Source organism: Emydura macquarii, unplaced genomic scaffold (genome assembly GCF_026122565.2).
Source record: "Emydura macquarii macquarii isolate MOO-44397 ecotype Brisbane River unplaced genomic scaffold, CSIRO-AGI_Emac_v2 contig_1253, whole genome shotgun sequence".
In the NCBI taxonomy this organism is placed as follows: domain Eukaryota; kingdom Metazoa; phylum Chordata; order Testudines; family Chelidae; genus Emydura; species Emydura macquarii.
The window spans coordinates 27,192,601-27,209,010 of record NW_027131390.1 but is presented as its reverse complement, the minus strand read 5'-3'; the positions used below and the strand labels follow the sequence as shown (position 1 = coordinate 27,209,010).

The 16,410-nt window shown below is 36.2% G+C and overlaps 1 protein-coding gene across 2 annotated transcripts in view; it reads right to left on the bottom strand.

Annotated features, from left to right (window-relative positions):
- Nucleotides 1-3,893: 3,893 nt before the first annotated feature.
- Nucleotides 3,894-16,410, bottom strand: part of KLHL4 (kelch like family member 4) — a 76,392-nt gene continuing 63,875 nt past the window's right edge. For both annotated transcript variants that reach the window (XM_067549756.1, XM_067549755.1), the window contains 5 exons: nucleotides 15,019-15,243; nucleotides 13,016-13,178; nucleotides 9,468-9,680; nucleotides 7,403-7,574; nucleotides 3,894-5,832 (listed from right to left, as the gene is read on the bottom strand). In XM_067549756.1, the coding sequence (XP_067405857.1) occupies nucleotides 5,773-5,832; nucleotides 7,403-7,574; nucleotides 9,468-9,680; nucleotides 13,016-13,178; nucleotides 15,019-15,243 (833 nt within the window). In that variant the 3' untranslated portion in view covers nucleotides 3,894-5,772. The remainder of the gene's footprint in view (nucleotides 5,833-7,402; nucleotides 7,575-9,467; nucleotides 9,681-13,015; nucleotides 13,179-15,018; nucleotides 15,244-16,410) is intronic.

The window sequence follows — 16,410 nt, the reverse complement described above, 5'->3', positions numbered from 1 at the left end:
GTTAAGAAATCTCATAGGGAAGTACCTAAGTTCTTCTCTCACCTTAGAATGGTTTATAGTCTTCTCCAACCCCCCCCCCCCCCACTCCCTCATTTTACACTTTTTTTCATTTCCATCTGCCTTTTTCTGAATTTGGGGTCTCAGTACAATTTCTTCCCAATAGTCCCTAGAGTTTATGCTTTCCCTGGTATGATCCTTCATTCTCCAGCATTTATCAGTTAGTTATGAATATTATGGAAGAACAGAAGAAAACAATATCTTCAGTCTGAGAGAAAATGGTGATTAATATTCAAGCAATTCTGTTTCTCTCTCACTGTTTATATATAAAATAAAATTGAATGATGCTGTTTTAATATTGGAATCTAGGCTTGACCTCACTGCCCTTTTTGATAGTCAAGACTTCTAGATCTAAGCTATATTAGATACCTTCATCCCATCACCCAAAAAATAAATCAGGATACAAGTATAACACCCTGATTTCACTCTTGAATGTTCATTTCAGTAGTCCCAATCCTTCTTGTTTTTACAGAGGTTAACATTTTCTTCATTCTGAAGAGGCATTTTTAAAAATTCATTTTTATTGTTTATTAAGGCTCACCTCTTCTGAGCATGGTAGATATTTGAAGGAGTAGGCCCAGGAAATCTGACGCCATTTAACTACAGTACCAGTCCATGTCAGTAATATGTGACTCAGAAAGAGGGAGAATGCATGTTTCTATTTTGATATTTATTAGCAAGAGGCATTCATTTAGTTCCTCTGTAGTATTTTCATGTTATCAGGAAACAGAGCATGTTATATGAGGAAGCACTGATGGCAACTCTCATAGTTAAGATTTTCAGTTAAAGCGGGAATTCCACCACTTCGTTTCAGAAGATAAACACAACATGTGCACTTTGAATAACAGAATTTTTTTGAGGATTTTCAAGACAACCTTGTAGACTTCAAATGAATTAATAGTGGGTCCCATTAAGAAATTTGTCCTGGTGAATCTCACCTTGTTTAGTATCCCATTAGCAAAAAATCTTTTTCAAACTCAAATTTTAAAAATATATTTTAAACAAGGTATTTCCCCTTATTTATCAAATCATGTTTCTTTCTCCATTGTGCTGTTTGTCAGTGAATAGGTCAAGCATCCAATGGCTCTCCAGAAGCAAGACTTCCATTTTCTATAATCTTCTAAGACTTCCAAATCTTCTAGTACTTATGACTGTGAAGAAAACTGTACAAATGGCGTCCACTGCTTACAAGGGGGAGGCCGTTGAGGGGTGGATAGCATGTAGTGGGTGCATGAGAGGTGAGCAAAGATGTCAGGGACAGGTACAGAAGTTAAGAGGCTTGTGGGAAGTTTGGGGCTGGGGGAATAAGTCTATACAAGGGACCAGACTGAATAGGTTAGCTCATAGCAGTAGCAGCTGCACTTCATCAGCACTTTGCTGTTTCCTTGACTTTCCACTGCAGCATAGTAGAAATTAGTGGAGAAAAGCCACAAGAAGTGGAGGGGGATGATTGGAAATATGAGTGGGAAAGAGGAGCACAACTTTATGTGGATGGCATGGGGAGAAATGGGCCTTGAGGTTCCTATATGTGGGGGAGGGGAAGTGGAGAAAAATGTTAGAGCAGAAATCCTTTCTTTTCCCCTCCCTCTTTCTGTGTGAGGAGCCGGCAAACAACTACCTTCCACTTTGGGCTTGAAATGGTCATTCTCACTCTAAGAGCAGGGACATGCAAAATTATTCCCAAACACAGAAGTTTTCATGCCCTTCATTTCCAAACTGTGCTCTTTTCTAATGAAACAGAAAAAAACATGGGTTTTGGCATTGACCCTATAATCCTATATTCTCCCCCATGACTCTCTAAGGACTCTTTTAGATCCTCCCATTTGCTGCTTTATGCCTTTTCCCCCCCATTCTATATTCTTGGAACGCTTTCCCATTCCTTGCAGGACCCTTCTTCTCCCTCTGAGACCCATTAGTTTTGCTAATTTAATCAATGTCTCTCACCCTTTCTTCTTGCACCTGAGACCTTTTCCTGTCTCCCATATTTGACTTAGTTTGTAAATTGTGGAGAGAGTTTGAGTTTGTGTTTTATAAAGCTACGTATGTATACATGTAAGCAAGGTCTGAGTGGCCCTCCCTTTGCTCTGCCAGATGAAGGGGGGGCACTTTATTTGCATGGGCTCTGTATCTGCATAAGCATGAGCAGCATGATGGGAAATGGTCATTTTGGCTGGTATTGAGTTACAAATCACTGGAGTGTTAACTGCAGGGGTAATGAAATTTTGTCTCCCTAATGTATAAACAAATGGCAGCAGAACTGTGCTTAGTCTGTTTTGATGAAAGATTCACTCTCATCTGAACAGAACTCAACAAAGGAGGCATTTGGATGCCAGAGACTGTAAAATCAGGCAGGAAGAGATGGGGTCATCACTCTGGTAAGGTTGCACTAGCCCTGACAAAGGGCTACTCTCATACATGGATTGACTATCTCCTTCCCCTGTTAAAAGATAGAATAGATTATTCCTTTTGGAGTCTTTTGTCTCATTAAAAAAGCAGGGACATTGTTTCTCTGTTAGTAGAAGTTTTTCCCATGAATGAAAGCTGATAGCTGAAACTCAGTAAGAGTTGAAATCACTAAAGGAACTGGCAAACCTTGAGAGGCTGGCCACCAGGAGAGGGGATTCAGGGAGGCAGTGGGAGCCAGTGTGATGGGAGCCAGCAGAGGAGACTCAGTGAGGCCCAGAAGCAGCAGCAGCTTGCAGACGGCAGAAGCCAGCAGTGCAGGGGGCCTGCAGGCAGCGGGTGCAGCAGAGGGGACCAGTCAAGCCTGCATCTGGCCAGTGGCAGGAGCTTCACCATCAAGAGGTGGACAATGCAACTACGACGGTCAGTAGGGCAGGGGAAAGCAAGAAGGGAGAGGTGAAGGACACGCCCCAAGTACTTTGGGGTAGGTTCAGCACATTGTGTTCATGAATTCTGCTTGCACTGTTTTCTCAAACCAGTGCTGTGTTACTGCCTTCCTTTTGTTAAAAGGTTTACTTTCTACATTCAGTGCTTGTGATGGGGGCAGTACTACCTTTTAGAGGCGCCCAGGGATAGTGCGTGATTTCCCAAGTGATTGGATGGGGGCTCAAGCCGGATTGGTGTTGTATCATTGACAGAGACCCCTAGATATAGAACCCAGCCCTTTGAGGCTGCTGGCTTTGCATGGCAGAAAGATTACATACATGTAAAATAAATACTCTATGAATAGCAATAAAACATTAAATCACACTAATTAATTGAAAATACAGCTTTTGCTTTTGTTGCTTAGACTGTACGTAGCTGATTAAGTCATGAATAACTCCAAAGTGATTTGGATTTAGAAACCCATAGACTTGAAGTTTGTTCAAATCTGATAAATGTAGTAAGTGAGGTTCGATGTGCTTCATGGAGTGCACTGTACAGTGGCCCCTCTAAGTGAACTTGTCAAATAGTAACTCTCAGCACTTTGCAAGTGAACCATCTGGGTCTGCTGTAGAAGGATTTGGAGCCCTTGAGAGCCTATTTCCTGCATCCATAGAATGAGGGGGTCTCATGTAATATCCTTCTTAGAGGCTTCACAGGATAGAGGGGTGAGGTTGTTAAACAGGATTTGGACATAGAGGGGGAAAAAGATAGATCTTGGTTTATTACCTGAACCTAATGCAGTGCAGTTTGTCTCACACGCTTGAGTGAGCAGGAAGAGCAGCACAGATCCCTAATGCAGAGCAGGATCTAGTGTGATGAGGGCTAGTAAGATTTTCTATTTCTTTTAAAAACATCATTTCTCAGCTACTCAAAGGAACACATGACCTATATTGTTGCAGCATCACAAGAAAGGAGAGAGACTTGCCTACTATGTGCAACATCTGATCTTTTATATAAAACTACTTTAGAAAGAAAATGTCTTTGTCACAAGTACTGTTGGAAACACATGCAATTAGGAATCACATAATTGTTGAAATACTATCTAAAATTGCACAGAGACTTTCTTATCAGAGAAAGTAAAATTTATTTTAATTTGCATGCCATACTATAACCAAATTTGTATGAATTGATTTGCAAGTTTAAAAACATTTTATATTTTTTTATATAAATAATCCATGGTTGGTAAGTCTTAGAACTCTTCGACACAGTTTATAGTATAAAGCTTGTTAAAATAGCATATTGCAGAGTTCTGAAAATGCAACATTCCATCCTCAAAGTTGTCTCCGTATTCATAAAGCACATTTGTCACTGGATTTTCTCATAATGAAACGATGAGTTTTAAAAGCTAAAACAGAGATACTACCCAAATATGATGTTTTACAGTATAGAACATTTTACATATACTATAACATTCCCTCATGTATAATTCCAGTACACAAAAATATCAAAAATGAAAAAAAAAATCCTTCATATAAACTACCACACAAAAGAGAGATGTTATGCATGCTGAATATTATGTGCTGTTTTTCAAGTGATTCTTTGACTCTGAAGTTTATCTTCATTCTTAGCATTTTATACCATTTCAGATAAAATGTAAACATGCTTATTTTAATGGTACATAATGTTACAGTATACATGTACAGGATAAAGTATTGAAGTGAAGGAACATGTGAGGAAGCTTGCACCCTTCAACTGAGGTCATAGATTGTCATATCAATATGATATAATTTTTTTAATTCTGTAAGCTATATTTGATTAATGTAGTTAAACTAACATTTTACTGGTGATAAGTCTAATGTGTGGTGATTATTCCAAGAAAAGCCAAATTGCTTTTAACATGTTCTGACAGATGGTTAGTGGGCAAAAATGATTCTGTGTATAAACCAACTGTGTGATCAGCATAATGCTAGTGCATATCAATTCATTGTCAAATACCAATTTTTAGATACTGCAAGTTACATTAGCAATCTCTTTGTCACTTTATAAATGTGATTTCATTTCATTGGCACAAACTTAATAAATGAATGAGGTCGTCTTTGGGCTGACATTTTTAAATGGTTGTTAGAGAATTTAATCAGTGATATTGACAAAAATGATTATTCTGTCATAGTGTTTAATAATAATAATAAAAAGTTTAACAGTATCACATTTTTATTATTGGAAACTGGGTTTTGTAATTTTGCATAGAATCAGTTCCACAATGTACTGATTTAATTTGTTTCTATATACTTTTTAAAAGTGTAATAAATATTCCAATTTGTGAAATTAGAGGTTGTTAAATGTGATCATGCTGTTTTATTGTGATTTTCTGTTGCCAGTGTTACTTCTCAAATTATATTGCCTTTTGCACAGTTATCATTGATGATTTATTTTATCCAGGGTCTGCTTTTTGCTTACTTAAATATAAAGCTCTTGTTTTCTAAACATGTTAACATTGCTTCTGATATGGATGAGAAAATGTATACCAAGTCTCATTCAGTGACACATAGCTATCACTTTAGCTGCTGTTGTATTTTATTAGTAACAAGTAGTTTTGTAATAGACTTGAACCATTTAAACATATTGTTGTATTACCATGTATCAAGTGTAATAAACTATTGATACTTCTATATGATTGATGTTTTACAAAAACCTGTCTGTGCAATGGAGATAAACTTCAGTTTTATGCTCAAACCACACAATGGCTCAAATTGGAGACTTCCCTCCAGCAGAGAGCTGCGAGAATGTATGTAGTTTGTATTACTTTCTGGAACTTGTTTCTTTTCCTCCTCTCACATGGATTTTATGGAAGTGTGCTCAGGGTTTATTTCACACCAGGGATATCCATCATGGCAATTTCACAACAACAACACAAGCTCCAGCTCTTCCAATATTGACAGGGACTTCCTGAAAGGAGGAAACACATTTATGTGTTTAGTTAATGTCATGTAGTCACTCACAGATTCAAAGGCAAGCAGTTTGCTTTATCGAAAAAAAATGTTTTGCTAGTATATGTAAAATAACTATATTTAAATAGAACTGTGCAGAAGGGTTTTTTTAAAGTCATGCAATATTTGTCGTTAGCATAATTTTAATGAATACCCTCAAGATTTTATGTCCATACAGGACTTTTCAGTTGTTAGTGGGCAGAGAACTTGGTATCTTGTGCTCCAGAAGCATGGGACATGCATGCTAACGACAGGAAAATCTCGGACAACTATAAGTAATATCTGGTGGTCTAGAAGTCATAAAGTTGAATAGATCTTAAAAAACCTGCCAGTAGAGGCAATGGTGACAAATATTAGTCAAAACAATACTAAATCTATGCAAGTTTCAGTATTTTGATCAACATGTAAAATTCCACAGAACAGGATGAATCTACATGAAATTCAATTTTTAGGTGGAAAGAGAGAAGTGAAAGAATCAGTAGGTTCATTATAAAGTGAAGGCGTTTGCTTTGACCTTTCAGTTCTGTAGTTCTGCTGTGCTTGACACATTATATTAGGAGCAAATAGTCTTCATTGATTAAAGCTGCCTTTTTATTTGTTTACATTTTCAAATGTTGCCTTTTTTTCTTGTATGTCTCAAAATCTTTTAGATTATTACAGCAGAAGAGGATTGTGTATAAAGTTGCGTAGCTACAATACACAATATGTAGTGGTGCACTACAGCAAAATGGTAAGTTTTTACAGCAATCAAACTTCTATATAGTGTACTTCAGGTGTTCTGCTCAGCGGACTCTGAAAATGTCTGTGCATACACTGGCTTGGGAAGGGGGGGGACTGTGTTAATTAACATTTGATCAAATACATCTCAGCAATAATCTTATGTTCAACAGAGTGTATAATGAGGCCTGCATAAGTATAACAGCCCAGTGTTAAGAAAATTTTGGAAAATATTTGAAGTTTAAAAAAATATTTGTTGCACATTACAGAACATTTAAACACTGTTTAACACTATAAGGATAAAAATTAAACCATCTTACTTGTCTTTAAAAATCAGCTTTATCTAATCTGGGAACACGAATGCTAATATACATTAATCATAATTATATGCTCCTTGCATAACATCACTACAGAGCCAAGTCAAGGTTGTTTGGGTGTTTTAATTGGGCTGTTCCAAACATTAATATGATTAGATTTCTTTTAAGGTTAACATTATCTCTGAATTTCCTAGGTTCATAATGCTTGGTTTTGAGATTATCATTTCCCTATAGTGTATGTTACTGTAAACTATTATCATATGCTCTTAACCTTAACTCCATCTTAATATATTTTTTGTTTGGGAATTAACTTGAGATTGTCAGATACGAGGCAGTACCAATATTTTATATGTACAAAATCAGAATAATACTTTGTGTATGTTCCAAAGTACAGTACACAGTTACTATTTAGATTTTTTTTTAATGTAATCACTTCTATTCTCCCTGCAATAATTAATGTAGTGTCAAATTTTAAATTTATTTCTATGATGTTACCTCTGTCCATTCATTATTTTGTGCATCATATGACTCCACAGTGTCCAGGTAAGTGTGTCCATCATAGCCTCCTATTGCATATAACCTGTCCCCCAGAGGACAGACCCCAACAGCATCGCGTGGTACACTTAGAGGTGCCACTGTTGTCCAGGTGTCTGTTTTAGGATCATATCTAGGATATTTTATGACAGTGATTAGAAAAATAATTGGTCACAGGTAAAGTAACAATCATTGCATTTTTAAATTCTAAACAACTCCAATTAGATGAACTACAGTACGAAGAAAAATGAACCAATCCATGGACAATTACCATTACCAGCAGAGAGAGAGAGAAGTAAAATGGTTTTAATATTTTTATATAGCCACTAGAGGGCTCTTCAAGCACACATACAAAAAATCTATTCTCATTTTACAGGATATAGTCACATTCTGTCTATTGTCCTATGAGGTTAGATACAATTATTTCATGCCATGTAATATGAATGAAGGGTTCAGCACTAATATTGTGACAGTAGCTTAATCAGATAAATTGCTGCAGATTTCAATGTATTCTTCTTCCCCTTTGCTCGTAAAACATGCATCCACTATTTCAAACCAGAGTTAGCATTTAAAGTAAACTTCATAGTTAGCATTTAAAGTAAACTTCATTGCAAAAAGTGAAACATTTCACATGTAGATAATACTCATTTTGATTAAAATATTTACTTTGATAAAAGTCTGCAACTCAAAATAGACACAGTAAATTTAACATGAGTTTTCACTTTGCTACTGGCTATATAATCTCTTCAGGATACACTGACATAAATCTCAATTCCCCTGGAGTTAATAGTTATTCCAGATTTATACAACTATAACAGAAAGCAGAATTTGACCATTCTGTCTGTCCCCTCTGCTGTTTTGCATGTTCACCAGTGTGTTTCCCTTGTCTTTCTCAAAGCATCACACTGCATGAAACTCACAACACCTCTCTCTATACATATTGTTAATTAAATGCCCAGATGAGTCACTGTTTAATCAGCATGTCACCGTCTTTCCCCAGAGTGTGAGCATACTCTTACCCTAGTTCATATTGCATCCTGAGATGGTGGGGGAGTAACATATAACAAAAGAATACTATTGTTCTTAAAAAGAGGTGTCCAGTGTCCTCATTTTTCTGAGACTGTGTGAATCTGTTGGTAGTATCTCATAGAGAAATACGCTTAAAATAAGGATCATTTAAAAATCTTTCCATAAAAGGGTAAATTTGGAACTTTAAATTTCCGTGAATAAATGCATACAAATCCAGCAACTATCTTGTTTTATCTTGGTGCTGTTCATAATTAGCTCATGGCTCTCTGTTCAGAAATAAGAGTAAAAGCTTTGAGAGTTTAAGTGGGACTCAAAGGAGCATATAGGCCTTGAGTTGGGCATCTGAATAGGGATGAAGCTCACTTTTGAAGAACAGTAATTTAGGGAGGGACTATTCCACATGCGATCAAGCTTAGATAATGTGCTTCTAAAACAGCTTTGTAAAGGGATGAACAAGTCCTCCATTAGCCATGATGTTATACAAGCAAACTAGGGGTTTGGTGAAAATATACTTCATTCAATTTACTTTCTAGAAGTAACACACAAATAGGGCTGAGAAAACTTTGCAGGATTCTGCTCCTGTTGGTTACATAAACCCAAACTTGCAAGTATAGTTCATTTGTGTTTTGTATGAACCCTAGCCTTCAAAAAAGTTATTTAAATTCAGCTATCGCTTTTGGCTCTGCTTACTAAATAAATGTAAGATTAAAATAACTCTGACTGTTTCATTATACAGCTAAATATGTAAGACAGGAAAAAGCATGTAGCCATTGATTTTATAAAGCAACACCTAGACCTAATAACGTGAACGCAGGATAGAGCACCTACCCTGGATATAAATTTCCTTACTTCTGCTAGGTAAATCAGACCCTTGACATTTTTTTTAATTTTACTTTTGTAATATGTTTTGCAAATCTAATGTCTCAAGCTAAGAGATTTCCTTTGTTACACTAAGTAAATTGTTTCCAAGGATTAAAAAAAAAAAATAGATCCTTACCTTTCCACACAATCAGAAAGTCTAGAACAGTGGTTGGAAGCAGGTGCGTCATGACCTCCCACTGCATATAAAAATCCATTGTAGGTTGCAACACCAACACCGCCTCGCCTCTTAGACATTGCAGCACACATACTCCATTTGTTAGTATGAGGATCAAAACACTCCATGGATTTTAAGCAGGAGCTGCCGTCCCGCCCACCAACAGCATATAATCTATAACAATTCACATAAGGATAAACCAGTGCTGTAAACGTACATTTTGTCTTCACTCATTCATTTTAACAGAGATTTTAGTTGCTTAGCTTCACTTCAAAATGCTTCAAAATAATCTTACAGACTGGAATGTGGAATCTAACTATGTAATAGGGTTCTTTTTCCATAATGCTTTTTGGAGAATATGACACTAGGCTCAATGGAAAAGAATGCTACCATATTTTTGCATGCCTCAATATTAAATATTTTAAGTAGTACAGAAAAGAAAAATAAGATTAAAGAGCTTTTTCCACATATGAGCTATTCATTAAACATAAACTGAAGAGACAAAACAGGAAACAGGTAGTCTTAAAAATAATACTGATTTCCTACAGATGCTACAAATGTTTATTTTTGGATAGCTGACTTGTTAACATTGTTTAACAATGCCATGGTTATTCCATTAATAATTAAAAACTTTAATGAACTGAGTCATATATCAATTAAATTATTTCACACATCATTCACTGTATCTGAAAGTCCTCAAGGTAGATATCAGCAGAGACCTGTTAGATCATCCCTTCTATTGAACATGTATGTGAAGCTACTGGAGGAAATAGTGATGTAGTTTGCACTGTTTTCCCACTATTAAGATGACATTTTCCTTTCAACAGTATTGTCTTTGTTTTTCTCATGCCTGGCTAACATTAGGGCCTGGATTAAAGTGACCTGACTCGAGTTCAACCCAGATAAGACACAAGTAATGCTGACTGGTTAAGAGAAACAGAGAATATGGTGTGATTGGTGCTTGCCGCATGATGGAGGGTGTTTTTTTCAGCCTTTTGTCAATAACTTTTATAAATCCTGGAGCCATTCTGGATCTCCAACTGCTTCTTGGAGGTTGTTCCAGGCAGCTGCAGTGGCTTGATGTGATTAGTGTGAGAATTTATTTTAGATGCGAACCTTATCAGTTATCCATGCTTCTTTCACTTCCAGATTAGACTGATAGTAGCTACTTGCAAATTACTCAGACATTGTATCTGGTGCAGAAGGCAACAGTGTATTTACTTAATGGTACCAGAGGCAGGGAAAATTGAATGTGTGCTCTAAAGACTGCATGAGATTCCTATTTACTTTCAGATGTAGTTCAAGTTTTCACATTGAACTTTCAAACTTTGCATGATATTTATCCTATGCATCATCGATCTCCATGAACACCATCATGACAGGTGAAATCAGCTGATACATTCTCACTAGAACTGTTCAGCAAATGTTTATTGAAACCAAACTTCTTACTCTTGGCACCTAGATTTTAATGTTTGTATGGCGGTGGCAGGTTCTTTGACGCCGACACTCTTTGTTGGTTGGCCCCTACAAAGCTTGAGTTTTTTAATTCTGGGCAATGGATAAAGCTTACCAACTTGCACAGTTGTTTTGGCTGAGGAGATATATATCTGAATAGGATATTTTATTCTTAATGTAAGAATATGTACCCAGCTGCAATGCGTTGGGCATGTTTTAAAAATCAATGTAAAATGTACCTCTCCCTTTCTCTGAGGGAAAGACCTAATACCACTAAAAACTAGCCTTTTTGTAGGTGTTTCCTTGGACAAAACACATTGTTTGTATTGAAATTCAATTAAAATATTTTCTGATGTGATTAATAATTGATGATCAAATATTCTAATTTCATTACCACTGCTTTAAAAAAAATAGATCCTGTGTATACAAAGGAGCAAGTCTTTAAAAGGCTAAGTGGAAGCCTTTCACTAAATTGGAGTGCAGTAATGGGAGCTAAATGAGTTACACTTGATCTCAGCATATTCCCTGTTGTACAGTAGATTACCTCACAAAACTAACAGACATAATTTAGGTCAGGTTGGAGACAGGCAGCCTGTTTCAGGAGTGCTTCAGGGCTGAGCCAGCATGAGGCTGGATTTCCTCTTCAACAAAGGAATTTCCTGCATATCATTGTAGAAGACACTAAGAAGAGTTTCTGGTAAAATGTACACTGAGGATGTCTGCAAGATATTTCCTCTGTGAGAAAATGGACTTGAATAGCTAGTTCTGCTTCTCTAAATGTTCTGAGTAAACATATGCATTAAGCTCTTCTATTGTCTAAATGCAATATCCTGAATTTTACGTGTAGAAAATTCATACCTGCAAGGTTAAGGTCATTTGCCAGCTTCATTCTGCCTTTGCATATATTGGGTTATAATTCACTTGAATTTGAAAGCTATATAAATGGATTAGGCAGCATGGGACGGGTAGGTGTATGGGCCAGGGGATCTTTTCATCCATGCCCCACAAAATATCATACCTTGAGGAATCTACAGAATCAAACCCCTCTCTCCAAAATGGGCCATTTCCCCTGGTTTTACAGTTTCCTTCCTATCTGGGGTGTGGGGAATGGAAGGTAAAATTGACCCTATCCTATATCAATTTAGGAATTGCTCCACCAACCACTGAAATCCTGCAGCCCCCTTTTAAATTGGAAAGTAGAAGAAAATAAAGTGAAGCAAACTGCACAATACTGAGAAGAGGGGTAATTTTTAGCACAAGATACATGGATAAAATGTCTAGTTTTGTGAAGTCCCTGGGGATCTGTCGTGTCGCTGGAGCAGATACAGATAATCTATTTTAAGTTCACATCTGAAAGACCCATGCACAATAAGCTGCATGGAACTCAATTTGTCTAGGTCTGATGGAGGGAAAGGCTAAATAAACTCTGACAGGATTAAAATCTGTGGTTTTGGGGAGATAAATTATTTCAAACCTGATGATTAAAACTTTTCCTTCCCTCTCTCTTTATTCAGTATTTTTCCCCTTTGTTTCTTTTTTTAGCCTTGGTTTTGGACTTGCTAGGGAAGGGGGTAGTGGGGTATAGGTTTACAGTAGTTATTTACCTTGTTTGTGGGCAAGTATTACTTTTAGCTTGTGACTCCTACTAGACATTGTACCAGCACTCTATTGCCAATTTTAAAGGGTAGAAGTAAACTGAAAATGTTTCTTTAAAAAACTAATAGCTCAAAAGACCAAAATCTAAAATTCCGAAGTGACTGCAGTATCATTTCAAATTAGCATAACTATGAATAGCTAAAATACCATAAAGATACAATTTACTTATGAGTGGAAAATTTGAAAGGATATTTACCACAATAAGTTGTTGTGGGTTTTTTTTTTGAGGGATGGAGAGTGGTCTGGGATGATATGTCTTTCTGCTATTATACAATCTTATAAGGTCTCTTGAGATAAAAAGTTATTAAACATTGGAAGTAAATTGTGACAAATATATAGCTGAGCAAAAGTAAGTAAACAATCCCACCCCCACTCCTTCAGCTTGTCTGTTTACATACTTGCTATTTAATGCCGCAACCCCGACTGTGCTTCGAGGAGTTGACATGCTAGCAACATAATTCCATTGCCGTGCCTGGGGGTCCCATCTTTCTACTGTATTAAGATAACTCCATCCATCATGACCGCCAACAGCATACATTGGTCCTTCAAGCATTGCTACTCCTTTGACAAAAATAGAATAAGGGACGGAATTAGATGGGTCTGATATCAGGACATTTCAATATCTAATATTTATTCATTGCCTGCTTTAGTTATGGCTTTTCATTCCTCTAAAAAACATCTTTACAGAAAAATAACCTCAGCTCATATAAATCTATATAAAAGCTGCATGACACTGAGCAGAATGAAAATCACATACACTTAATGCAAATAGTATTTCTGCTTGGAGAACACAAATTTTTATTCAAAGGTCAGCAGGAAAGCAGTTTTAACACTGAAATTCCCCTCTCCAGGGTTTGGCCATTTCCATTTGTACTGAACCCTTCAGCTTAGTAGTAGTAGTATTTATTAATATGTTTAGAAGTTGCACATTAGCTCATATTGATGCTATGCATTTAGATACAGAACAAGTTTATTCAACTGTCATGGAGCCTTTGAATTATCTCACTTTCTTTTAGGGATGGATGGCCCGTCAGATTGTTTAATGTGCTTTATATTATGTTTCATTTTTGTTTGTTTTGTTTGACTCTGGATGCCTAAAGTTAATCTTCTAAATCCATATTTACAGACCTAAATATAAATGGCCTGATTTTCAAAGGCACTAACTCTTCACAAAATCTCACTGAAGCTAATAGCAGCTATAGGTGCAAGATAGCTATGAAGATCCAGCTGATAGATTTAGGAACCTAACTTTAAACATTCATGTTTTAATAGTGTAGCCTAGATCTTGGATGAATCCTGCCCCATTGAAGTCAATAATAAAATTCAGATTTAATTGTGACCAGGATTTCACCTATTACACAACACGTAGCTCATCAAAGCAAAAAGTTGACAGACTTAAAAGAGCACTAAGCTGTGATATCACAGGTAATGCATGCCATGAAACCTGGGATGTTTGAATGGTTATGAATCTAATCTGGTCAGTCTTTTGATTATTTTTAAAACTTATTATTCTTATTGTTTTTACTGGCAATGCCTATCTTTGTGAACAGCTCAACGTTTTTCATGAAATATTTGTTTCTAGAATTGAGTCCCCCCTCAATTCACATGCTACAAATTGTCCTACAGAAGGATTTTCAACTTTTTAAACCCTGCTTATAGTGCCTGCCCAGACTTAAATTTGTCCCTGTTTTTATTGTTCTGTACTAAGAATACACAGTTGTATTTTTACTGTTGATTTCACATATGTGATTAAATGTTTATTAAAGATTTATAGAGGGCTGTAGTTCCAAGACACGTTGTATAAACTTTCACACAATGGGATGATTGATAAAATAGAAGAATATTTTTCTGAATAGAATTGAAAGAACAAATTCATTGGGGATTGTGAAGTATGTTGATGATAGGAGGTAGATGTTTGTAAAAATATTAGTCTTTGCACATGTATTTTATTAACTATATTTACAAGTGTTAGAGGTTCTTATTTTCAGAGGTGCTGAGTACTCCCAGTGCTAATTGGAGTCAATGACATCTGCAAGGGTTGAACTTTTTTTTCTGAAAATTAGGTCCATCATATATTGCAAAAAGATCCCTTAGAATAGATAGTCAATGAGATTTTAGAATTTCCTACTAATTTGTTACTTTTACCTTTGTATGTATTTTTGCAAATTTTCAGGGTAAAGTTAACACTGGAAGGCCAGTGCAAGTTTGTTAGCATAATAACAAAAGAGGAAGGATTTTATAGCAGTGGGAAAGTAGCTGACTTTGAAAAATATCCTGTATAAACATTGTTTTATATTGTGTGAATATAACAGTTAGCATTTACATTTATCATCCTTAAAACCAGTATTAGTAATCTGTAAATGTAGTGCAATATATATTGTACAGTAACACTAATGCTTACCTAAGCCATGTCTGTGAGTTGACATAGGAGGCATTATAGTCCAAACTTTGGTAGTTGGATTGAAACATTCAACTGTATTAGAGGTTTTCAGACCATCTCTTCCTCCCACAATGTAGAGCTTGTTGTCAATTACTGCTACTCCAAACTGCAATCGTCTACCATTCATGGTACCAATTTGTATCCAACTGTTTGTCCTAAGGTCATATTTCTCAATTGTAGTGGTACCTGTTAAGAGTATAATGATCAAAACTATAATGATCAAAACTTAAACTACATTAGGTGGTCCTTAGTGTTTAACATTCAGTAGTTTCTGTGCCAACACACTCTCCACCCCCTCTAAAGCCCCTTCCCCTACCCTAGGTAACATTACTAAATTTGAAGACTTAGAAAATGCTGTGCACTGACTCTTGTTGAGATCTAGTTCTTAGGTTGAAAATCATGTACCTACTAAGACAGCTGCATTATATGCATTGGTATAACATCATCAGGAATATAAGAGAAAATAAAGCATTAGAGAATGCAGGATTTGATGTAAACAAATGATTGGCTATAGTAAAATTTGCTACGTTGTTAAATTCATGAATTATTTAGTTAATGTGTGGTTCTCTTCACTTCATTTCCTTATGAGTATGATATATCAGGGCACTGTGGTGCCTAGCAATATTTTGTACTTAAATTGTCAAACCATAAGAAAAATTGCAAATGCCATGGTTAAAGATCTGCCCTTTAAAATATTTGATTGTATGAGTCCTGTGTGTGCATCCAAAACAATGTTTATGATGCTTTACTTTTTACTTTATTAAAAACAGACAAGGTAAAATTGTGTTCATGCACACTGCTGGCTACTACAATGTCCAACCATATCATGGCCTTGAAATAATCCCATATCTGCAATAATACCTGAGCTGTATTTTTCACTTTCTTTTTATATTGGTGTTTTCTCATAATGCTTACAGTAAAAGGTTCCTTTCTACTCTATTATTAGGACCCTGACTCCTTGCCACTCAAAATTGACACTGTTCAAAGCAATGGCTCCTGTCAGTCACTCAGTCCCTACTGCTGCTTCCATAAGTGCTGATTTAACACAGCAGGGAGGCCACTGCCCAATAAATAAGGTAGGCAGGAGGCTATGGTTAATCACACCTATAAGAGTCCAAAGACACCTTTTAGCATGATTGGGTGGTTTCATTCATGCGGTCCTGAAGGCAACCAGATGAAAAAAGCAGAACTGATGTGTTGCCTGTCTCCTAATCTGAATAAAATCTGCTAATTTTCATAACAGTCAAGGTGAGTACCACAAAACCTGCAATTAGTAATTAAAGTATGGTTTATGGCACCAACACAACAGCAGGAAGAAACAGAAAGGAGGTTTAGTATTTGCTGCATAGTACT